Source organism: Dipodomys spectabilis, unplaced genomic scaffold (assembly GCF_019054845.1).
Source record: "Dipodomys spectabilis isolate Male_0828 unplaced genomic scaffold, ASM1905484v1 ptg000042l, whole genome shotgun sequence".
Taxonomy (NCBI): domain Eukaryota; kingdom Metazoa; phylum Chordata; class Mammalia; order Rodentia; family Heteromyidae; genus Dipodomys; species Dipodomys spectabilis.
The window spans coordinates 4,637,601-4,664,284 of NW_024870719.1; the positions used below are offsets into that span (position 1 = coordinate 4,637,601).

Sequence of the window (26,684 nt, forward strand, 5' to 3'; positions counted from 1 at the left end):
ATCTCTCTTTAGATAGTTTAGGGCTTTATAAAATATCTGAATACATTAACATATAATTGTAAACTGCCAGAAGAAGAAGTTAACTACCTAAATGTCTGAAATTGCCATGAATAAGATTGTTCTTCATTGTATGCTCACCTTGAAGCCAATGACTGAAAAAGAGTTGGAGGACAATATAATTGGACAATCTTAAAAACAGTGTATACAAAGAAAATAACTTATCTCTCCATTTTTAACACTCTGAAAATAATAAAAGTTAGACAGCCAATTTAAACTAAAAGAAATCACAATTTTCTATGAACCTTCAGATATACCTTAAGCAAATGTTCACATGGGTTGCCCTTGAAGCTATAGAACAAAGGCAACATAAACACTAGGATAAAGAAAAATTTAAAAAAACTTTCCAACTACTCGACATCATAACTAACAATGTAGGCACAGTGGTTTACAGCTAAAATCTCCATTACTTAGAAGCCAAAATCAAAAAGATTATGATTCAAGACTAGCCCAGGTAAAAAATTAAGAAGACTGTCATCACCGGGCACTGGTGGCTCATACCAATAATCCTAGCTACTCAGGAGGCTGAGATATGAGGATTGTGGTTGGTGTGATCCTGGGCAGGAGTGTCCATGAGACTCTTATCTTAAATTAACCACCTAAAAATGGAATTGGAGCTGTGGCTCAAATTGATAGAGTGTTTACCTTGAGCAAAAAAAAGAAAAGTCAGAGACAGCATTGAGGCCCTGAATTCAAGCCCCATGACCAGCTTAAAATAAAAATAAAAATAAAAAGATTGCTGTCTCAATGAACTGGGCGTGATTGGGCCTGGTAGAGCATGCCTGAGATCTCAGTTGCACCGGTGGCCATAGAATTGTAATCTTAGGCTAACTCTAAATAGAAACACAAAACAGTACCTGAAAAATAACTAAAGCAAAAAAAGGCTAGAAGTGTGTTTAAACAATAGAGTGTCTGTCTAGTAAGCGCAAAGCGTTAAGTTCAGAACCAGGTACTGAAAAAAAAATTGAATGAACTAGTTAAAATAGTTGTCACTTCACTTTTCCTGCTGTCTGTCTTATAGCTTCCTAAGACTGACTCTTATCCTTCTCCCATGGAAGATGCCTAATTAGTCTACATCCATAATTTTTCTTCTTTGTACTCTCCCTCTCTCTTCTTCTCTCATGCCCTCTCCTCTCCCTCTTCCTCTTCTCTCTCCTCTCTGTTTTCCCTTCTCTCCTTTCCCCTCTTTTCTCTCCCTTCTGCTCTCTCCTCTCTTTCTCTCTTCTCATAAATTTTCAAATAAAAAAGAACTGAAGATGCTAATTTTCATAATTTTGAAAATTCATTGTCACATTAGGTAAATGCTTCCTGATACAGAATAAAACCAACCTTGACTTTGCTCTAACTTCAGGCAGAATTTCATCTAACATCTTTCGCATCACACTCTGAACTTTCTTCATTAAAAGTGGAGAAATGTGTTCTTTTCAGGTAACTATTCTATCATTTAATGGTTTCTGCAAAGGCGTGACTATTCACTATAAATCTTCACATTGATAAACTGACTTTTTTCAAAGCAGGATTTGGTTATGTAACCCAGGCTAGTTTCAAAGTTATGATCTTTCTGCCTTAGACTGCTAAGTACTTCGATTACAGACAGAAACTACTACACCACATAAGCATTTGGCTTCTTTTATTCTTGAAACCTACTTATAGTGGATCATTCTCAAAATTACAAATTTGTTACTTTAGAATGGAGAAAGCAAATGAAATTACTCCTTATTCCCAGCATATGTGCATGTAAATATTTATGTATGGCCCATACCCTATTGATTTTTGAAAGACTATTCTACTAGTTACCAGGTATACAGCAGCGATCAGAAACACATTATCCCTGCCCTGGTGGGGCTCTTGTTACTGGTGTTTTCTTGGGAATCTTATATAAGATTTAAATAGCCTCTGATAGGCAAAGTGAAAGGGCCAATAAAAATTATCTCTTGATCTTAATTCATCCTATTAGCTCAGTCATTTTCTGATGTTGAGTTAGAGGCTTAAGCAAAATAGCTCCATTATCTTTTGTTAAGTACTTTATAATAGTATCACATCCACTGCACTACTGCTACCATAGACTAACTGGACTCTGGGAGAAAATGTAGACATTCTGACTCTCAAAATCTTAAGTAAGTTCTGAGTAAAATTTCAGGAAATCACTGTTTCAGAAATCTAATAATTTGAAATAAAAATCACTTTGGAGATACTATAAAGAAGGAAATATAACTTTGATCTTTTGTTTTTTTGGGGGGGGGGGGTCGGTCGTGGGGCTTGAACTCTGAGCTTGGGCGCTGTCCCTGCACTGTTCAGCTCAAGGCAAGCACTCTACTGCTTGAGCCACAGCACCAATTCTGGTTTTCTATTGGTTTTTATTGGAGATAAGAGTCTCACGGACTTTCCTGCCCGGGCTAGCTTGGACCACAATCCTCAGATCTCAGCCTCCTGAGTAGCTACGATTACGGGTATGAGCCATTGGTGCCCAGCTAGCTTTGATCTTTTCAAATTATATTTTTATTATCTCTAAGTAGTTGTACAAAGAAGATACCATTCAACAAATCAGTTTATGTACAGCACATCTTGATCAACGTCACCCCAGCTTTAATCTTCTTCACATATTAATTTTCAAATGGGAAGAAACAAAAATAGAGATGTAAAGTTTCACACATTTTTATATGTCTAGTGTTATGTTTATTATTGATATGTAGCTAAATTGATAGTAAGTAACACTGATAGACTGGTGAGCCTCATTTTTCCACATTTACATAAGATAATCAATGTTAGTCAACATAAAAAATATGGGCAACTTTTTCGTGCTTTGTCTACATTGACTATTAGTGATATTAAATAAGGAATCTCATATCTCTAAGCATAGTAAAAATATTTATGTACTAAGTTTTTCTATGTTCTGTGTAACCTCAAAGATAAATTTTACTTTCTTAATTTCAAGATGGAAGCAATTTTTTAATATTACTGTAAATCTAAAAAGTGAAGTTAAGTGAGGCATGCATGGCAAATAAAATAATCCAAGAATCTGAGATCTGGGAATATCTGCAACATGTAAAATCTGAGAGCCATATGAAAAAGGAATAATATGATGTTAACTATGCCATACTTTCTATAACTAAGAATTCCTTTTATACTCCATATTCATGGAGAATTTTGTATTTGTTGAAAGATACCATATAACATGCATCTATCACAGACAGTCATTAAAACCTGTGTAGAACAAGTGTTAAGAAGGTACCATCACAAAACAAGTACTTAAACATTTATGAATGCATAAGTGATAGTATTTTCTATAATTACTTCTCTGGAAAGCTAAAATAATATATCCATATTGATTTCTTTTATTTTTCATTCTGGTAACTCTAGATACTTTTTACCCAGCAAAATAGTTTGGAGGGAAATAATTGAATTAAATTTGCTTAATTTGGAATTATAGCAAATCAACCAAACTTTTATTGTGTCAGTGCTAGATATCAAACCCAATATTTTTTTGTTTGCTTTGGGTGGGGGAGTTGTGGTTTTGTTTGGCCACTCCTGGGGCTTGAACTCAGGGTCTGAGTGCTGGTTTTTTTTTTTTTGTTTTTTTTTTTTTTTGCTGAAGGCTAGCACTCTACTTGAGCCACAGCATCACTTAAAGCTTCCTTGGTTTTTTGTTTTGTTGTTCTTTTGTTCTGTTTTTATTGAGGTGTTAGTTGGGGTTTTGTTTTTGTTTTTGGGGTTTTTTTTGGTAATTTATTGAAGATAAGAGTCTCACAAACTTTCTTCCCTGGGCTGGCTTTGAACTGCGATACTGAGATCTCAACCTCCTGAATAGCTACGATTTTAGGCATGAACCACTGCTGCCCAGCTCAAATCCAGAGTTTTGTACATGCTAGGCAAGCACTCTACAACTGAGCTACACACTCCAGCCCTAATGTACTAAATTATTAAATAGTAATGATATTTTAAAACTTATAAAACCCCTTGTATACCCTTTTGAAGCTCACAAAAATGTTGTTTAAAAATAGGTATTATTAGTCTCACCCCCAATTTATCCTTGTCATTTCCTCTTTTTTTTTCAAATGGAGTCAGTAATGCCGATTGATTACAAACAGCAGCAATCTTATCTGTAGACAGATCGTTCACATCTGTAGAATCATTTCACAGATAATGCAAAACAGATATATCTCTTGAAATCTTTTTTTTTTTTTTTTTTTTTTTTTGGTCATGGGCCTTGAATTCTGGGCCTGAGCACTGTCCCTCAGCTCTTCAGCTCAAGGTTAGGGCTCTACCACTTGAGCTACAGCATCACTTCTTATTGGAGATAAGAGTTTCATGGACTTTCCTGCCCAGGCTGGCTTTGAATCGCGATCCTCAGATCTCAGCCTCCTGAGTAACTAAGATTACAGGCGTGAGCCACCAGCGCCTGGTGAGCTCTTGAAATATCAGATACTTACAAATTTGAATTAAATCCTTTTCCTATAATAAAATATGTGTACTTTTTCTGAATCATACAACTCTATCAGAAACTGTTGTGTTTGGACATGTTAAGTGTCATTAGTAGGAGAATGATGTGGAAACTGTGTAATTGAAGTCACTCTTCTGATTTCACTTGTAATGCCCAGTCATAACCAGCCTGCCTAGTCTCATTTCCTGTCATCCTCTAACTCTTATTTCATGATCCTGAGAAACCATACCACTGGTAGTGCTGAATATGCATCAAGATTTTCCTATCTCTATGCCTTCAAATAGTATTTACTCTGCCTGGAAGGCCCATCCTAACCTGTCTCCATCCCTTCTTTTATGAGGTGACTTTCATCCTTTAATACTTAGGATCATTAGGAAACCTTTGCAGATCTCTCCTCTGCTTCTGCTCCCAAAGTAGGTGTGGTTTGAGGCTTGTGTTTATACTTTTATAGTAACATTTGCCAATTACTTACTGAAGCTAACCATATATACATCCATTTTCCAACTTTGTTTCTAATTATTCAACAAGTACTGACAAAACAGAAATGAGCCCCATTTTTCCCCTTGGACATAAACTCTTATCTTCAAATAGCTGCTTATTATCCCTACTTACATGGATCACTATAAACCTTGAATGTATAAATAACTCATCCTCACACACACTCTCCAGAAGAAACCCACTCCATTGCCTTTGTTAGCACATCACTATTTATCTAGTCACCAAAAGAAGGCATTTGCCACCCTTCTTGTCCAACCTATTTCTCTCCATTCAGAAGTCCTAAATACCTTTCAAATCCAGCCCCTTCTTTCCATCCACATGTCCACAGCTCTAATTTGGGCCTTCAAGTCTGTTGGGGTTTTTCTTGTAGGAAATATTCATAGCATTATATTCACCATTGTAAGTGAATATAGTTCATTGGCATTAAGTACATTCACATTGTTGAGTATTGGACTGTAATTGAGGCCTTAAGCTTGTTCCTTTTGTGTGCTCAGCTGACATTACTACTTGAACTTGCCTCTAGTCCTGCTTTTTTTTCTGGTTATATTAGAGATAGAGTCTTACAGACTTTTCTTCCAGAGCTGTCTTCAAAACACAATCCTCCAGATTTCAGCCTTCTGACATGAATTAGAACCCCTTCAGTGCTTCCCACTGTCTACATTAGTACTAACATCACCAAGTTTTTACACCTCAAAACTCCAATGAGAGAAAAATATATAGTGTACCAATTTTTTTCTAAATTTTTTAACTTAAATGTTGAGTGAATTACAACTGCGTGCTGGTGGCTCATACCTATAATCCTAGCTACTCAGGAGGCTGAGATCTGATGATTGTGGTTTGAATCTACCAGAGACAAGAAAGTTCTTGAGATTCTAATTTCCACTTAGTAACCAAAAAGCTAGAAGTGAAGCTGTAGCTCAAGTGATAGAGTGCTAACACTGGCTGTAAAGCTCAGGGAGCATGCCCAGGACCTGAGTTTAAGCTCAAGACTGGCACAAAAATAAATAAAGTTGAATGAATTACAATAATCTAGATAAGAAATTCAGAAATATTAATCATAGATAAAATAATTTATTTGAGATGTACTGAGTATTATTTGTCTATGATATAAGCAAAAGATGTCTTGAAGCTGGGCACTGGTAAGCTCATACCTGTAATCCTAGTTATTTGGGAGGCTGAGACCTTAGGATCAAGGTTCAAAGCTAGCCTGGACAGTAAAGTCTGTGAGACTAATTTCTAATTAATCACTAGAAAGCCAGGAGTGGAGGGGCTGGGCAGGTGGCTCAAGTGGTAGAGCGCTAGCCTTGAGCTGAAGAGCTGAGGGACAGCGCCGAGGTCCAGAGTTCAGGCCCCACGACTGGACCCCCCCCCCCAAAAAAAGCCAGGAGTAGAGCTGGGGCTCAAACTGGTAGAGTGCTAGTCCAGGAACAGAGCCCACACCCCAAGTTCAAGCCTGACCAACAACAACAACAAAAAAAGATGTCTTGAAGGTAGTTGAAGAGAATATGTGAGACTGAAACACCAAAGAGAGTTTGGGAGTATTGGAGAATGGATGTAGTTTTGGAAGTCATGAGCACTTAAGGAACACCAAAAGAACAAATAATACTTTAGAAAAATGCAAGAAGTGTAAAGAAAAGTTGACCAAATATATCAGCATGACAAAGACCAACAGAAGAACAGCTATAGCGATTTTTTTTAATTTTATTTTATTTTATTTGTGAACATACTGTACAGAGGGGTTACAATTACATGGGCAGAATAATGCGTACATTTCTTACCAAGCATTGCAGCCTCCTCCTTTGGTTTACCCTTCACATCCAGCTATAGCGATTTTTTAAAAAAGAAGAAGAAAAAGAAAAAAAAGTCACATTTAAAGTCTCATCTTTCACAAGATTTCAGGAAGAACTTGAATTCAGTCGATCTCCTTCTCCCTGAGATTTTTTTGCTCACTCTTGGAGCTCTACCACTTGAGCCACATCTCCATTTCCAGCTGTTTGCTGGTTAACTGGAGATGAGTCTCTCAGATTTGTCTGCCTGGGCTGTCTCCAACTAGTAGTTCTCAGATTTCACCCTCCTGAGTTGCTGGGATTACAGGCTAGAACCACCAAGGACCTGGCTGAGAGCATAATTTTTAATGCTAATGAAACCCTAAGTGCTACAAGTTGAGTGACTGTCTCTGTAGAAAGGATGGTTGGTGTCCATTTCTCTTGTCTCTTCCTAATCCCTGCTTCTGTGGAGGAAAAAGGTAACAATACTTGATGGAGCAACTTCATTGCCTAAATAATAGGAATGTTTTTTCTGGAGAGAATGTTGTCTAACATTCTGCTTTGGTAGAAAGTAGTAACAGCTCTACTTTGGTAGCGCTTAGCTGAAGATGAGGAATTTATTCTGTTTTCATCCTTCCCTGTCCCTTTATAATAAGAAGGATCTAGTTAATAAAAGCATTGAAGTCCAAAAAATGTCATAAATCAGCCTTAAAGTTTTAGTACTTTTAAGCAATATGGCCCATTGGAGAGATGAGGGGCATTGATAGATGCAGCATTCTATCCAGCTCCCAAACCCACCAACTTCATAATTCTGATCCAGTTTTCCTCTATATGACCTCTTTTTAAAAAAAAAAAAAAGTAAGAAAATCTAAGTAAACTACATAAGGAGTTTAGTATGACCTAGTTTATTTACTTGATGGACTGTGCATTTCATTATAGTAAATGTATATTGTATGTTTACATATAAAATGTTAATTGAAGAAAATAGAATTTCTACCTTAAATAAACCATAAATTTGGTTTTTAAGTGAAATATAAACTTTATTCCTGTGTTCAGGAATAATGTGTTGTTATTAAAATAGCAAATGAAATAAGCCAGCAAATACTTTTTTTGCCAGTCCTGGGGCTTCTGGGCCTGGGATTCTTTTGTTCAAGGCCAGCCACTTGAACCACAGTGCCACTTCTGGTCTTTTCTCTTTATGTGGTACTGAGGAATTGAACCCAGGGCTTCATGCATGCTAGGCAAGCACTCTACCACTAATCCACAGTCCCAGCCCCAAATACTTTTAAAATTAAACTTAGATAAGAATATGAGGAAACTTTTTTTTTTGAGGTATCTGGGTTTCAACTGAAGGCTTTTGCACTTGCTAAGCAGATATACTCTATCACTTGAGCCATGCTGCCAGTCCTTTTTGCTCTATGTATTTTTGAGATATATATTCTTGCATTTTTGCCCTGGCAAGGCCTAGCTATACCTTTATTCTCCTATTCTTCCCTCTATAGCTGGGATGACCAGTACACATCCCCAGGTCCAGATTTTTCTGTTAAGATGGACATCTCTAAAACGTATTTTGCATATTCTGGCATAGAACCAGAGCCCTCCCAATCTTAGCCTCTCATCAAGTTGAAATGACAGGTATATGTGCCACTACACCTCGGTATTCGTTGACGAGGTGTCTCATGTGAACACCCAGGCTGGCCAAACTTAGCTTCCCTTACAAGTGTAGACACCAGCTCTGGGCTTTTGGGGGGAAATTTTTTTTTTTTTTTTGTCGGTCGTGGGGCTTGAACTCTGGGCCTGGGCGCTGTCCCTCAGCTCTTCAGCTCAAGGCGAGTGCTCTACCACTTGAGCTACAGCGCCACTTCCGGTTTTCTGGTGGTTTATTGGAGATAGGAGTCTCAAGGTCTCTCCTGCCCGGGCTGGCTTTGAACCACGATCCTCAGATCTCAGCCTCTTGAGTGGCTAGGATTACAGGCGTGAGCCACCAGCGCCCGGCTTGGGGGGGAATTTTTAATGACACTATGAGACATAATTCATTAACCCATATGCTGAAAACTGTAGTTCTCTAGTCAACCAAATCCTAACAGACATAGATCTCGACTAAAAACAAGAAAATATGGCCCAAGTTTGTCACTTTTACCACAGAACCTTGTAAAAGGGTGTACTTGTCTATACTTCAGTTTCTTCACATTCAAAAATGGAAAAATCCTGGTTGTAGCTCTAGCCCTTTTCCTATGTCATGAAGCCCCTGTGAATATATCATTGAGTATTATTGTATTCTGTTTTAGTGAAGTTCATGATTTTTAAAGAACATTATTGATTTGGATAGTAAAGAATGACCTGAAGGCAAATTCTGCAAGGTGCTTCAACGGACGCACACCAACCTTCCTGTTGGCACAGTCTCTGCTGGCAGATTACCCCATTCCTTACAGGAAGGAATAGGTGCTTCATTGTGTTTCAGAAGTCAGTAAGCTTTCACAAAACTAAGTAATTGACATTTTTCTCGTTTCTGAGATCAGATTTTCATAAATCATTCAACCTGGATAAACTGAGAATGTGGTTGATCTAGTAATTGTTGAAATATGGGGGAGACATTGCAAAACATGATATTTAAGTATTTCCTCCTAACTTCTTATGAGATGTGAGTTCTAAATGGAAAGATATCCCAGCATATAAGAAAAGGAAACAAAAATGAGACAAGCCTGCCTAGGAAAAATCTAAATAGCAGCACAGCACAGATTCATGTCAGTAATTTGATATTCCATTGAATCTGAACTTACAATAATAATAACTGTACAATGTGGAATTGTTATATTATGAAGAGGTATTATTCTTTACTAGTCAGTATTATAAATGGTATTAAGAGGGATATAGCTAACAAACTAAAAACATTTTTTTCTGCCTTTTAACAATATACACTTGTTAATATTTTTACTAGGAGCCATTTGTTAAGAGTAAATTCAAAGGCTGAGGGTGTAGTTCAGCAGTCAGTGACTTTTCTAACATATTCAAGCCTGGGTTTGAGCTCAAGCATCAGAGAAACAAAAGTTAATTGAAATTACTATTGGATTTTAACAGTAAAGTTACAGTGTACTTTTGTAATTTATACTAAAATTTTCATTCCTGTCCTTCACAATTCAAGTTATTGTAACTTTGCCTTAAATGAATGAGATATCCCATGAGTTATTATATTCAGAGTATACAAGATAGCACTAAAGAAAGTCTGACTACTCTGTCAGTGAAATGAATTCTCCCAAGAATCCTCCACTTCAAGTATTTGTATGCCTCTAGACTGTTGTAGTGGGTGTATGATATCGATGGATAATTTGCAAATAGTAACTTGTGGTAATAAACTCAGACATGATTTACCTTTTTACTCTCAAATTCATCATTCCCTTTCCTAAAAAAAAGATTTTCATTCACTTGTATATCGTCTCACATTCCTGTTTTCTGTGAACAGAATTCTTATTAGATAGAGAATCATCCAAAAGCCATAAGCTAGTTTTCAGAGTTGTACATATTGACTTGTCCATTCCTCACAGAAACAAATAGCCTAAACAAGAGCATATAACACTAAGAATGCCGTCATTCCTTTAGAGTCTAGCTCTGCACTGTGTTTATTTGCAAAGGACCCTCATGCATGGATCCATATAAATGAGGCAAACTGGAGCAGACCGGACTCTGGCTCACTAATCTTTGTGCAGAGGGTAGAATGTGTATATGAAAACTGCTGGCTGTAATTTTTACTGACAGGGAAAATTTTCCTGTGTGTAAAATCAAGTGAGATTCGGGGTCGAGAGTTTATGATTCCAGGGAAGAAAACAAATATATAAAAGGAGAAAACTAATAGTCCCATTCCATTATCTTTTGTTAAGCAGAATTCAGTGATCCACATGAACGTTGACCTCCAGAGTAGCCTAAGAGCACCACAGAATGGACTTCTGAACTTTTGACTGCTTTTGTTTAATTGATTAGGTTTCAATTAACTTTTAAAAAATCACTTTTATTTGACTAAAAAGCCTATGTAGATAATTTCTAGTTTCCACTACTCAGAAATAGAAACTAGTTTAGATGTAGTACAGAAAGTCTTGTAATACAACAATTAGGTCATTTGTGTATATTTAAGTGATTTCCATGATTGTGGGACATGAAAATTTTCCTACCTAGCCATCCAATTACTGTATTTCCATCAGATAACTGCATAAGAAAGAGCTTTAATGCATAAATTGTACAGGACCAATATGTTGCTTTTTTAGCTAAGTAACAGGTGTGAGATTGCTAGTATTTCTGTATTGAAATAAGCATTTCCTAGATAAGAATCAGAAGCTACTCTACACCTAATAGGCTAACTTATCATATTCATTTACTACTTCTTACTACCTTAATGCAAGGAGGTGAATATATTGAAATGAGTTTCCTATATATTTTGTGTGACATCTAACTCTGACATAATTTGAGGATCAGAGTTAAAGTCTGTATTGTTGCTATTATTTAACCCCAAATTCTTGGCACTCTGCACCACTGTCTCTCACTTACAGTAATGCTTTGTTTCTTAACATGACTCCCCAGGCAGGCAAATACTGTCCTTTTTCAGTCAAAACATTCCTGACAATAATTACACTTTTTATTCCTTTTTTTTCCCCTTCCCACTTGCCCTGCCCCCAACTTAGGTTAGAAAGGCTGGTGGACGTCCTAAGGAAGAAAGTTGGAACTGGGACCATGAGGACAGTGATCTGACTGAAAGAAACGACAGTCTGGGGAAGCGATCACATCTGGTGACCAGGCTGCTTCATTCAACACTGTGTAAACACTAAAAGCCTTAACTTAGCAAACAGTTGTTAGAAGTGGGACACTCCAACCACATTCCAAGCTGAGATAAAATCAAATCACAAATGTTTAACCACTTTGCTGCTGACTTGAGTTATTTATCCAAATATATTAACTACAGACTTTTACCGATGGGTAGCTATAAAGTTACAGCTTATTTTGTAACTATTTTATATTTCAGTGTCTTTCATATAAATCATTTTTACTGGGATACCACTAGAGAAACATGGTAAAGTTGGTCGGGATCATATATTCACACATGGCCCTTTTTGAATCAAAGTGCAGCAAAGTAAATATTATCTAAGCCTTAATCTACTGTTAGGTCAAAACTTCAAATAAGTGTATTTTTCAATATAGAGTATATTTCTGAACTAATAAGAGAAGCTCAGACATGAGAATATGTAGTCTTTAATGCATGTATGAAATCTTTGTCAGTACTAAGTATAGATACTAAGAATTAAGTAGAAGATTTGATTTAATGAGAGATTAGCACATAAAAATGATATTTACCAGAGTATGATTTTTATTTCACCAGAAATAACAGACTATTTTCAATAAAAAAGAAGATTGTTAGTATGTACTTACAAATACATTTTGCCCATATTTTTTAATATTGAGTAATTGTCTAAGTGCCTCTTAAGTTGTAGTAATCACTGTTTCTGTCGAATAGCCTAGGACACTGAACTAGAAAATTAGTACATGCCAAAATGTTTCTGTCCTAAAAGACAACAAGCAACCAAACTTGTTAAATAGTCTTACTAAATTATGTATTTTTAGCTTATGACTTGAATTTTTGTTATGGAGGAAGAGAATCCAATATATATTACCATAAATTATAGTGTATAACTATAAAGGCAATAAAATAAACTTGCCCTTTGGTTCAGTTTAGCTACTTTTTACTTTAGGTAAGAAATAAGTTAAAATAGCTAAAGCATAGAAGTCACTTCTTATCATATAATGTTTTAAGTAAAACTGAGATTTTATGTTTTGGGTTCCACAAGAATCTTCATTTTTTTTCTAGATTCAGTAGATGAGAAGCCAATAGAAAATGACGACCTCAAACAGATAAAATAGTTAAGAGATTGAGTCTGTGAAAATGTTGTAAGGAAATCATTATTTTCTAAGTCCATGATTTCTTACCTCACATCTAAGATTGAGCTAAATTATCTTCTGTGAACAAATTCTTTTATCTTATTTTTTAAATATATTAAGTAAAAGGGAGTTTCATTAGTGTATTCCATAGATGAGTACAATGTACTTTGAACAAGTCCAATCCCTTCATTATATTCCATTATCCCCTCCTCTTCCCCTGTTGTATATCATATATACATAATTCTTCAATCTTTTTCACCTCTGAGTATCTTTTCCTTTCTCTCTCCTGCTGACCCATGTCCCCAGATAGTTCCTCTTTCACACCATTAACAACATTTTAGTATAAATATATTCAGGATAATTTATTGTCTCGTTCTTTTCTAGGCCATTAGAAATTACTATTTTTTAACCTTCAGGGAAATTAAAGTGCTTTTTTTTCCTAAGTGAAAAAAGAATCACAATACTGATGCTCTTTCTTTCTTTCATATTAAATGTGTATCCACTAAGTTAACTGCTGTTAGAATCATCCCAGTGCCTCGAAATTTGGAATTTACTCATGTTCTTAGCCATATTTTTAAGCTATGAAAATTAGAAAATAAAGAACAGTATGGGTTAAAAATAAACCAATTGGATTTGCTCTGTAGCCTAAAGAGAAATATAGTCTTTCATAGACCAATGGCTACATAAACATAGAAAATTGTAATACTGTGTGTACAAAGTTGTCATCTCTATGTTCTAGTTGAACCCTGGAACAGGTTTTAATTGCTCTGTGAAGAAACAGCACCTTTAAAGTCATCCCGGATATGAAGATAAGTAAAGGGAAACAGTTCTTGTCACAAAATTGTCCATTCATGAATCCTCTTAAAATAAATCACAAGTAAACTTGAATTGTCAGTTTAGTCCTGAAGAACAGACAAGCTTGTCAAGTTATTTTGTCTAGGATATTAGACTACACAAATGGCAACATTAAAACATTTTATACTTTTCAAATATTTCTTTCTAGCTGATCAGATTAAAGCAACCAATCCCTATAATCAATTAATCACGGGTTTCTAGAATATGATGTTGTAAAGTGAAATTTATAACAGTTCTAAGCATCCATTATTGTTTACTATAGGTATTTACCCAGAAATATCCTAGTATCTTGAATTTGAGTTGTCTACAACATGACAAATGTAAAGTATCACAGCCAATTATTGTCTTATTTCTTAAACCTAAAAATACTCACCAGCAGTATTTCAAATTGCTTGCTTTTTGAATGAAAGAATCCCATAAGCACTGAATATTGGTCGTAGACATAGTCAATAACCGTGCAACTGCAGATGTATTCTGCTCTGCCCAGAAATGTTTCTTTGAGTTAGCTTTAAACCTCTAGTGTAAACATGGCAATTTTCTTCTTATAAAATTAAGTAGTTCAGAGAAAAGACAGTACTAACAGTTGTAACACTTTATAATTTATTTATTTCATTTAATCCTGTCAACTATGTAATAATAATGGCATATCCATCATATATTAATAGTGATTATAGATTTTAGTATTTGTGCTGGTATTGGGGCTTTAACTCAGTGCCTGGGCACTATCCCTGAACTTTTGTGCTCAAAGCTAGTCACACCTCCACTTTCAGCGTTTTGGTGATTCATTGGAGATAAGAGTCTCACAGACAGTCTCAGCCTCTTGAGTAGCTAGTATTACAGTCATTAGCCACTGGTGAATATAGCCAATGGTGAATAACTTGTGATTATTATTATTACATTTGATCTGTGGATGAGGAAACACTCAGAGTATCCAGGAACTTGCCAAAGACTGGCTAGAACTTAAACTAAATCTTAGAAGTACAATCTATCCAGCTCTCTCCTAATCTTTCTGTAAGAAAAAACAAATTATAATAAAGATTCTTACCGTTGCAATTTCTATTATTATTATGTCATTTCTTTTACATGCATGTATATAAATTCCCTATCAACCTATGATCAGTTTTAATTTTACTTTTATAAATGAGCTATTGTGCATTAAAATATTAAAAATAATTTAAATCCTTTATAGAATAAATACTTTATATACTTTTTTCAATGATAAAAATTTTCCTTTTTATGTTTTCTAATCCAAACAAGAGTTTTCTCATTAGGTCACTTACTAATAATAGTTTATTTCACAAAAAAAAGTAAAATATTAAAGCTTTGTAACTTTATCCAGGCACTAGTCGTTCACATCAGTAATCCTAGCTTTGTAGGAAGCTAAGACTCCAAAGCCAGTCCAAGCAGAAAAATCTCGGAGACTCTTATTTTTGTTTTTTTTTTTTGGGGGGGGGGGTCTGTCGTGGGGCTTGAACTCTGGGCCTGAGTGCTGTCCTTCAGCTCTACAGCTCAAGGCTAGCCTCTACCACTTGAGCTACCGTGCCACTTCCAGTTTTCTGCTGATTTATTGGAGATAAGAGTTTCATGGACTTTCCTGCCCAGTCTGGGTTTGAACCTCAATCCTCAGATCTCAGCCTCCTCAGCTAGGATTACAGGTGTGAGCCACCAGCACCTGGCTCTGAGACTCTTATCTTCAATTAACAAGCAAAAAACTGTAAGTAGAGGTATGGTTCAAGTGGTAGGGGGCCACCCTTGAGAAGAAAAAGCCAAGCAAGAGCACAAGACCCTGAATTCAAGCCCCACTATACTACCAACACACACACACACACACACACACACACAATTGTAACTTTAATATTGAATAGAGTTGCATAGGAAATCATTTACTCTTTTTATTTTTCATTTGTCAGTTGTGGTACCTTCTCTGAAAGCTAGTGCTTTACCGCTTGAGCCAAGCACCTCTTCCTGTTTTTGAGTGGTTAATTGGAGATGAGAATCTGACAGGGACTTTTCTGCCCAGGCTGGCTTCGACCCTCTAACCTCAGATCTCAGCCTCCTGAGTAGCTAGGAGCCTACCAGCAACTGGCATGTTTACATTTTTTTAAGAAATCAAGATATATTTATTAATGGGTTTACTATATAAAAAACAATTTCTGTGCAAATGAAAATCTTAAAAGATTTTTCAAGATCATAAAGTTTCTACTTAAATGTTCATTATTAGCTGGGCACTGGTGGCTCACACCTGTAATCCTAGCAACTCAGGAGGCTGAGATCTGAGGATCGTGGTTCAAAACCGCCTGGGCAGCAAAGGCCAAAAGACTTTTATCTCCAACAAACCACCAGAAAACTGGAAGTGGCCCTGTGGCTCAAGTGATAGAGCGCTAGCCTTGAGCTGAAGAGCTGAGGGACAGCACTGGGGCCCAGAGTTCAAGTCCCACAACCGACAAAAAAGAAAAAGTTCAATATAAACAAGGCATTGTATGGTAAAATAGCATATATATATATATGTATATATATATTGTCTTCTCATCTAAGATTTATATGGAACACAGATAACTTTGTGTTTTTAGTAGTATTATTTAAAACCTAACATATATATCAATTCATTTATTACGTACATACCCACACGGGCACACACAAAACTACATTTACCCTTTTAAAAACTGCTTTTTAAGTCCATTGTTAAGCTCCAGTGATTTCAGCATTTTCTTTGTGTTTTATTGGAAATGCACGTGATTTCTGAGGCTTTTAAACAAATACATGAAATGGTTGAAAGATTTATATTTCTCAAGCTAAGCTAAATATGTCATCTCTAAAAAAGATGTGGTTTATTTTGGCACCGTTTTAAAAACTCAAATATTTTAAACATTTGTTAAGTTGGAGCTTGCACACTTGAACTAGTAGCATACATCCCAGAATAGCATCTCAAGTTACCAAACTTTTTATAATCCTTTTGCTAAAATAGCCTTTATTGAAAAGAATTTCCTTTCTTATTTGCCATGCACTTTATTGTAAGAGGTTAAATTGATAAAGTCTGATGTGACTTTTTTAATGTCAGACTTCATAAATATAACTTTACAATGATAAACATATAATTTTTAAAATCCAAATGTTTACATTTGAATATTCCTTTTCAGAAGTCATAAGTTTTCTTTACATTTTATTATTTTCTAAATATAGTTTTAGAATATGCTAGAACTTTGGAAGCCACCAACTTCTTACCTATCTGATTATTAACAAATATATCTGATTATTAACAAATATATCTAATGACTTAATGCAAACACTCAAATAATTTACTTTTTATTGACAAAATCCCTTCTTACAAGCCCTGCACATCTCACTGCAATTTTTTGGGTGGTGTCATAAATTGAAGATAAGAGTCTCATGGACTCATCTTCCCAGGATGGCTTCAAACCACAATCCATAGATCTCAGCCTCCTGAGTATCAATGATTACAGGTGTAAGCCACCAGCTCCTGGCTTTCAATGCAATTTTTATATGTCAATCTTAATCAAATTTATAAGTGTGGAGTACTATAGACATTGTACTTAATTTGCATTATACAGTACACTGCAGTGAGGGAAAATATTTAGTTCCCCATAAATGGTGTATGATTTCCTTAATAAACATAAAAGCTGATCCAAGCAAATTTGTTAAGTACCTAAGGAACAATTGGAAACTATTTTAGATATAAAATTTATGGTAGTAAAGTATTAAAGGGAAATATTTTAGTACATGTGCATAGAAATAACCTAAAGAAGAAAGTTCAAGCCAGGTGCCAGTGGCTCACACCTGTAATCCTAGCTACTCTGGAAGCTGAGATCTGAGCATCATGGTTCAAAGCCAGCCCAGTCACAAAAGTCCATGAGATTCTTATCTCCAATAAATGGCTCAGACAACCAGAAGTGGTACTGTGGCCCAAGTGGTAGAGTGCTAGCCTTGAGCTGAAGAGCTGAGGGACAGTGCCCAGGCCCAGAGTTCAAGCCTCACGACCGACCAAAAAAAAAAAAAAAATAGTAGTAGTAGTAGTAGTTCAAATTCTGTTAATTTAAAAAGAATAGGCATCTGTAGCTCACTCCTGTAATCCTAGCTACTCAGGAGACTAAGATCTGAGGATCACAGTTCAAAGCCAGCCACAGGAACAGCATCCTAGTCCTTAGTTCAAACCTCAGGACCTGCAAGAACACAAAGAATAGATTACCAGGAAGTGGTGTTACATGCCTGTAACCCCTGCACTTGGGAAGAAGAGGAAGAAGGATCGCAAACTTATGCACAACTTGGGCTATCTAACATGCTCCAGACCAACCTGGGCAGCAACAATGATGGGTTGATACAAATCTACTACTACAAAGCACCTCCACTAATTCTGGAAATGTGTATATCAAAGTTTGTGGTAACTAAAAGTGGATATCTAAAAACACTCTTCCTATTGATAATTGAATCACAAAAAGAATAAATATAAGCAGACTGTGGCACACTATGTAGTAAACTTAAACTTCAAAGTTTAAGAGACATTACAAAGAGGACTGGAATGAAGATGAACAGTTGAAATCTTTGGAACAAAGAGTCCATGAAAAGATAATATCTAAACTGTGATACTACTTTGTAAAAATCCTTACCACGTTGTAAGACACCATGCTGTCTCACTGACACTTTGTTAAGATATATGTTACTTCTGTTCATGTTTATAGGGATCACATTGTTATTATTAGTAGTATGGGGGTTTGAACTGAATGCCTTATGCCTACTAGACAAAGGCTCTACCACTGAAAGCATACCTCTAACCCATTGTGGCTTTAGTCATTCTTCAGTCTTGTATTTTTGCCCAGGCTGATCTTAGACCTCTGTTCTCCTATCAATGCTTTCTGTACTGCTAGGATTACAAATTCACACCTTTTCTGTATGTGTTATTTGGATAGTTTCTGTTGCTCTATCTTCAAATTTAGTGGTTGTTTTTCTTTCTCAGTTTGTGTGTGTGTTTATGCATGCCAGTAGTAAGGCTTGAACACAAGCCCTGGGTCACACCTCCACTTTTGGCTTCTTCTTTTTTTTTTTTTTTTGGTTGGTTGTGGGGCTTGAAGTCTGGGCCTGGGCACTGTCCCTGTGCTCTTCAGCTCAAGGCTAGTGCTCTACCACTTGAGCCACAGCGCCACTTCTGGTTTTCTTGTGGTTAATTGGAGCTGAGTCTCATGGACTCTGCTGCCTGGGCTGGCTTTGAACTGCAATCCTCAGGTCTCAGCCTCCTGGTAGCTACAAACTTGAGCCATCACCAGCTCTTGGCAGCTTTTTTTTTTTAAGTACTGGGGTTTTAATTCAGGCCTCATGCTTTCTAAGTAGGTGCTCTACCATTAAACCACATCCCCAGCTCTTTTTCAGTCTCTACTGTTCAGTTGATCTCACTCAGAACTTCTTTTCACAGACATTGCACTTTTCATCTCTAAAAGTTAGATGGATCTTGTTTATATCCTTCGGGACTTATCTTTCATATTTTACATTCATTACTTCAGGAACATAAAAAACAATTATAATGACCTTTAGTGTCATTAGTTGTTAGTTCTATATCTCTTTAATCCCCATGTCTGTTTTAATTGCTTTTTCCCCCTCTTAGAGTTCTAACTTTTTATTGGATGCCAGGGATTGCCAAGGGGATTGCCAATTTTGTCTTATTGAGTCTTGGCTATTTTTATATTTCTTTAGTATGTTTTCAACTATGTTCAGGGATGCATTTATATGACTTGGAGTCAGTTTGATACTTCTAATGCTATGTCAAGCCTTGATAAGCAGGACTAGAGAAGTCATCAGATATGTGTAGATTTTATTTTCTCCATTACTGAGTCAGTCCCTTGGAGCTTTTTTAATCTCCCACTGAGGACAGCTCCAAATTTACCAGGTTTCTTGAAGGAGAAATATCGAATCTATCTCAGAAGTACCTTAGGCCCCCCTGTATATTATGAAATGTTTCTACTCTGGTCACAACAGAGTACAACAGTTACTTCTAGCCATACGTGACTTTAGGTCACTGTTCTACCTACTCCTGTCTGGTGTCTTTCACCCTGGCATTGAGAATTTGTTCAGATAATATGCAAGTTTTGGTCAGTGCTCAGAGGACTTGAGGAATACTCTGAAGCTCTCTAGAGCATTCTCCCCCCCCCCCCACTCACACCTCACACACACACACACACACACACACACACACACACACACACAGCCATGTTTCAGCACCTCCTTCAGTCTGCACTGTATACTCCTCAGACTATGAGGTAAGACAGTATTAAAACTCATTGTCCTGTCTGCCTGATAGAAGGAAACACATTGATTTGTATTTGCTTGATGGGTTTTATTTTCAATTTTTAAAGTGTTACAATAAATATAGTCCCTGTACTCCCTCATTACCAAAAGTGTAAGTCCTATAACTTTGAATGCATCCAGTTAATGTCTAAGTTTCATATCCCTGATTAGACAATTAGCAGACTGTCCTACTGGTCTCTTGAAAGTAAGTCTTTGTTTTTTTCTTAATTTCTTTTTACATAGTATTCATTCACTTTGTTTCTTTTTTTATTTATTGTCAAAATACCGTACAGAGAGGTTACAATTACATGGGCAAGGTATCACTTTGTTTCTTGACAATTTTATTTTGTACCCAGATGTGGTTTGCTTTGTACTTTGCTTGTTTTAGTTCAGAGACATAATAAAATCTCTGACTGCTGTTGGTTTTAGTGAAGTGTTAGTCAATCTCTTTCTCATCTGAAATTACATATGATAATTACATCTGATATAATTATATATAATATAATCATATATGTGAGTCTATATAACCCTTTACATATATATGTTCTTTGTTATGTTCTTTCTTCTAAATTTTCTGTTCTTTTTTTGTAACTCTATGTGCATCAGTTTTGAATTTTAGTATTATCTTTTATTACTCCTGATTCTGTCTTTTCTTGTGAAATTATCTATTGAATTCTCAATTTCAGATTGTATAAATTCCTATTAACTTTTTTGGTATTCCAGTTTTCCCATGAGATACTCTTCTTTCTAAATATTTTAGCTCCTTCTTTCCCCTCTATTTTCTCAAAAATACTAGTGATTACTTTAAAATCTAGCCCAAATGCCAATATCAGAGTCACCTATGAGTTTTTTTCTATTATCGGGTTTTTCTCCTGGCATGCCTATTAATTTTTTATTGACTATAAGACATTTTGAACCTATAGATGATTTTCTCCTCCTTTAGAGGAGATTTGTTCTTTACTCTTCTGAGAAGATTGTAGAAGCCAGTGACCCTCACTCAGGCAAGTACTGTGCTGACTTGAAGCTGAGTTGCAGTTTGAGTAAGGTATTATTTCTAGCTTGCCTCTTCCTATGGCATAGTTTACTGGGCCTTCAGTGGTGAAAGTGATACCTATACTGGACCCTTTTAGATACTAGTCTTATTTGGGGCTTTTTTGAATCCCCCACTTAGGACAGCTCCAAATCTGCCACATTTCTTGAAGGGGATATAGGGCATCAATCTCAAGTCCTTTGTGTCTCCAGTTCTGTGATTTGCCAAAAGTTCTGCTGGTTTCTTTGTTCATCCCAGCAGATTATCAACTCTCTCATCTCCACCCAGTACCATCAAATCCCTGAAGAGGAAAAGAGGCTGTGGATCATCAAGTATCTTCTCTGATGTTCTCTCCTTCATGGAATCTTTTAATAGTTTATCCAACTTTTCTAGTTGTTCTTGGCAGGAGCATTGGTCTGCCACAAACTATTCTATTCTGTCTAGAAGCAGAACAGAATACATTTCTTGTTTCTGTCATTGTAATTTAGTGTCTGGAGGTTACTTTGTGCTCATTCCCAAATCTACTTGGTCATTTTTATAGATTTTTAAGATACTTTTTAATTTTGATTTTCTTATATTTTAAGCAAAACACATCATTTCCTTATCATTCATATCTGAATTACTTCTGTTCTGATTTAGCTGTTGTTTCTATCTGCTAAATTCATGTAGCCTTATTCCAATAAGAAGGAGGAATGGGGGGGGGGAGGAAGAGGAGGAAGAAGAGGAGGAGGAGGAAGAGGAGGTTAAATTTTTAGAATTATTGATAGTTTTCTGTGGGAATTTCCAAGACTTTGTTTAGCCAGGCACTGGTGGCTCATGCTTGCAATCCTAATTATTCAGGCAACTGAGATCTGAGGATCAAGGTTGGAAGCCACACAGGCAAGAAAGTCATGAGACTCTTATCTCCAATTAACCACCACAATGCTGGAAGTGGAGCTGTGACTCAAATGGTGAGTGCTAGCTTTGAACAAAAAAGCTCAAGGAAATGCCCAAGGCCTAAGTTCAAGCCCCAGGATAGGCACAAAAAGAAGAAATAAAAACCTAGTTTAAAGCTGTCTTCCTCCACAGAGGCTTCCATTTGTTTTTTGCCAGTTACTAAAAAAAACAGAAACATACATATAAGACTTGGATAACTGAAATCATAACTCAAATTTATTGAACCACTGACATAATATTAATTTGGACTGAATATCCACAGGATATCGTGTTTATAAAATGTGTAGCACAAGTATTCTTTTGTCCTGCATTCATAATCTAAATTCTAGACTTTTTTCTTGAGCTGGTCCTATGCTTTGTCTCCTATCTCCTGCTATATTAGAAAGTCAGGAAAACCAAAGCTCAACTTTGCCCTATTATAAGTCCAATGTTTCCAGGTAAAAAGTGCTCCTTTTGCTTCCCCTCTGAGGGCTCTCAGTTTTAGATTCATGCCTCCTCTAAATATTATTTAATAACATATTGATGCATTCAAAGAGATGGTAATCTCAGGAAAATGGCAATACTGCCAAAAGCTATCTACAAGTTCAATGCAATACCCATCAATATCTCAACAGCATTCTTTAATGAAATAGAAGAAGCAATCCAAAAATTCATATGGAATAATAGAAGACCCCAAATAGCAAAAACAATTCTTAGCAGGAAGAATGGTGCTGGAAGAATAACAATATCAAATTTAAACTCTATTATGAAGCCACAGTTATTAAAAAAGAAAAAAAAAACACTTGGTACTGGCACATGAACAGGTCTGAGGACTAATGGAATAGAAATGAAGACCCTGAAATGAACCCACAGACCTATGGCCACCTAACCTTTGATAAGGAAGCAAAATAAACAGGATGGAAGAAAGATAGCCTCTTCAACAAATGGTGCAGGCAGAATTGGTTAAATACCTGTAGAAAATGGAAGTCGTATCCTTATGTATCACCCTGCATCAGAATCAACTCCAAATGAATCAAAGACCTCAATGTAAAGTCAGATACCCTGAAAATATTTCAAGAAGGAATAGGAGAAACATTAGGGCTCCTTAGAAACTTTGTCAAAAAAGACCCAGAAACACAACAAATCAAAGAAAGGTTGGATAAATGGGATTGCATTAAACTGCAGAGCTTCCAAAGGACATAGCTAGCAAGATAAATAGGCCACAGATTGGGAGATCTTCACTAGCTATACAACAGACAAGAATCTCATATCTAAAATATACTTAGAGCTCAAAAAATTAAATCCCCAAAAATAAAACCTGAAAGAAACAACCACCCCATTAATAAGCAGGCTAAAGACAAAGACAGACTTCTCTGAAGAGGAAATAAAATGGCCAAAAGACACATGAAATGTCCAACATCTCGGGCCATAAAAGAAATGCAAGTCAAAACAACATTGAGATTCTACCTCACCCCAGTTAGAATGACCATTATCAAGAAAACTATTAATAATAACAGATACTGGCTGGGATGTGGTCAAAAGGGAATGCTGCTACACTGTTGGTGAGAGTGTAAACTTGTTCAACCACTTTGGAAAGCAGTATGGAGGTTCCTTAAAAGACAAAACATAAAGTTCCCCTATGACACTGCAGTTCCACTCCTAGGCATTCACCCAAATGACCACAAACAAGGCCACACCAAAGCTACCAGCACAACTGGGTTCATTGCAACAGTACTTATCACAGCCAAGAGATGGAATCAATCCAGATGCCCCTCACTAGATAAATGGATAAAGAAAATGTTATGTATATACACAATGGAATTCTATGCTTCCATCAGAAAGAGTGGCATTGCCCCATTCATAAGGAAATGGAAATATTTGGAAAAAATCCTATTAAGTGAAGTGAGCCAGACCCAAAGAAACATAGGCTCCCTGACATCCCTCATTTGTAATAATTAGTGTTGTGTCTAGGATAGTTCTAACAGAGGATCAAAATACCTCAATAGCTATGTACATATGACCGTATGAAATGATACTAATCAAAATGAACTACGATATGGAAACAAGGTTTGTTTGTTTTTTTTTTGGTGTTTTGTTGTTTTCATAGTGTACTGTATGCAGTTATTTATTTTTTTCTTTTGCCCTCCCCCCCTTTGGTTTACCTCCTGTTGTTATTGTTTTTTATTTTGGTAGCCTTTGTAAATTTCATATAAGTTTAACCGATTTGGGAATGGGAAGGGGAATCACAGAAATGGTGAGACAATAGTGATACTCACAAGACACTATGTTGGAAATGAACTTTAGGACTTGCGGGGTAGGGAATTGGGGGAGAGGGAAAGCAAGAGAAAACAAACGAGGGAGTAACACTGAAAAGAAATGTACTCTACATTACTTATGTAACCGTAACCCCTCTGTACATCACCTTTACAATTAAAAGATTCAATCAGAATAGTGTTTCTATTTAAACATTAAAAAACAAAAAAACCCAAAGAGAAGTTAATCACTTTCTATCCTACATCTTCAGTTGCTTTCTACAGGAGATGCTTGGTAAATCAAAACCAGAAACCGCAGTAAAGGTTGAATGTATTAAATTGAGAAAACATGAGAGAATTGTACTGCTAATGTTTAGAATTTAGTATCACTTGTATGTATGAGCACAGTGAGCAAATAATGAACATACTTTCCAAGAACCATAATTGCAACTCTGCCCCCATCAGTAACTACAAGCACTTTTTCATTAAGAAGTAAAAATGACTGAATAATCCAAATTAGCCTGAACAGAAAAAAGCTAGCAGCTGCCTAAAATGAAATGCTTGAGTTATGAGCCATGTGCCACTTTGGTTTATCTGCTGCCAAAACGTTCAGAAATTTTACTCAATTAACCATGTTGCTTGGGAAGGCCTGGTTACCCTGAATAAGAGCTGCCTAGTGATGAGTAAGAGGTATCCATGACACACAAGTTCAGACCTTGCAACTCTGTTTTTGTTGTTTGAACTTTCTTCTCTATTGTAGCTAGGGATCCAGCAAGGAATTTAAACACTTATGTGGTAACTCCATTCCTTCAGCCATTGTGTTGTTAAGCTCTAGTTAAGGAACTTTTAACACTTGTTCCCAGGAATACAAAATTTAGAAAACAGCAGCAATCAACATTTCTGATTTTATGTTTAAAACAGTATGATTTATATGTCTGCATACACTAAGATACACTTGTCTGTGTAGTACTACTCTGAAAAAAATAGCCTTCACAAAATATATGAAAAATAAATTAAAAAAACAAGTTTCACCTAAGAAAGCTTAAATGAAGTGGCTTTTGTCTCGAAAATGATACCTGTTGGAGCAGAAACTTCAAAAGTAATACCTGTTTAAACTTAGAAACTTTGTTAAAACATAGGGACAAAATTATGCAATATTTGAAAAGTAAAAACAGCCACATGCTGTTTACTTTATCTCATGTGGCCGTTTTCTTCCATGACAATGTTTTTTGTTGCTTGGGGAGAAACTCCTGGTAATGTCACAAAGAATGGCTGTCTGACCCATATAGATTATGTACACATTGACTTACTAACGACAAGTTCTACCTTAAAGTCTAGGCATCATTTTGCTTCTAAACATTATTTTAATCTAAAAGCCAACTGACTGACAACGAGAGAATATAGTTTCTTCTCTAACTTATATACTACTTCTAAAGATAATTCTCAGGGAGAAAATTCAAGTATATTTGGGACAATTATATATATATATATATAGTTGATCCTTTGAAAGACTGAACTTAAATGTGTACACCAATTTCCTTTTTTTAAATTTTTTTATTGTGAAAATACCGTACAGAGGGGTTACAATTACATGTGCAAGGTAATGAGTACATTTCTTATCGAGCATTGTTGCCTCCTCCTTTGTTTCCCCTTGTGTACACCAATTTCTTACTAATTCCTAATTAATGTTTTTAGACATCGTAGTCATTGCTTTGAAAAATTACACTTTTTGCAACTTTTCTTAAATGTGACCATATAATAAAGAATGATTCTGCCAGGCACTGGTGGCTCATGCTGATATCTGAGGATCACAGTTTGAAGCCAGCCCAGGCAGAAAAGTCCTTAAGACTCTTATTGCCAATAAACTACTAGGAAAAAGCCTAAAGTGGTGCTGTGACTCAAGTGGTAAAGCACTAGCCTTGAGCACAAAGAGACTCAGGGATAGTGCCCAAGCATTAAGTTCAAGCCCTAGGACCAGAAAAGAAGAAGAAGAGGAAGAAGAGGAAGAAGAGGAAGAAGAAGAAGAAGAAGAAGAAGAAGAAGAAGAAGAAGAAGAAGAAGAAGAAGAAGAAGAAGAAGAAGAAGAAGAAGAAGAAGAAGAAGAGGAAGAAGAGGAAGAAGAGGAAGAAGAGGAAGAAGAGGAGGAAGAAGAGGAGGAAGAAGAGGAGGAGGAGGAGGATGGGAGGAGGAGGAGGAGGAGGAGGAAGAAAGGAGGAGGAGGAGGAGAGAAAAAAGAAAAAATAATTCTATGCTTTTATTTAGAGGAAAATGAACGTATAACCTTCTTTGTCGTGTAGAAGTGAAGAAAAACTTCTGCAATGAAATGTTTCATTTAGCTCCTCAATATCAATCACGTTTCTACTTTTATAAAATTTCCAACAACCCATTGTATGTAGAAAGCTTAAAAATTGCATGTACCATTGTAAATTTTAGGAAAATTGTGTAGGCCTATATTGGACTTTCTATGGGGGAAGGGTGCTGGTACTGGGGCTTGCTTTTAGAGCTTGGGCATTGTTTCTGGGCTTTTTTTTCTCAAGGCTAACTCTTTACCACTTCAGTTCACAGCTCCACTTCTGGTCTTCTGATGATTAATTGGAGATAAGAATCTCAAAAGTTTTCTGGTGGGGCTGTCTTTGAACCATAATCCTCAGATCTCTGCC

The 26,684-nt window shown here is 36.2% G+C and overlaps 1 protein-coding gene across 3 annotated transcripts in view; it reads left to right on the plus strand.

The window, feature by feature from the left end:
- Positions 1-12,578, plus strand: part of Mipol1 (mirror-image polydactyly 1) — a 301,417-nt gene extending 288,839 nt beyond the window's left edge. For all 3 annotated transcript variants that reach the window (XM_042677896.1, XM_042677898.1, XM_042677897.1), the window contains one exon: positions 11,433-12,578. In XM_042677896.1, coding sequence (XP_042533830.1) covers positions 11,433-11,499 — 67 coding nt within the window. In that variant the 3' untranslated portion in view covers positions 11,500-12,578. The remainder of the gene's footprint in view (positions 1-11,432) is intronic.
- The last annotated feature ends 14,106 nt before the right edge of the window (positions 12,579-26,684 follow it).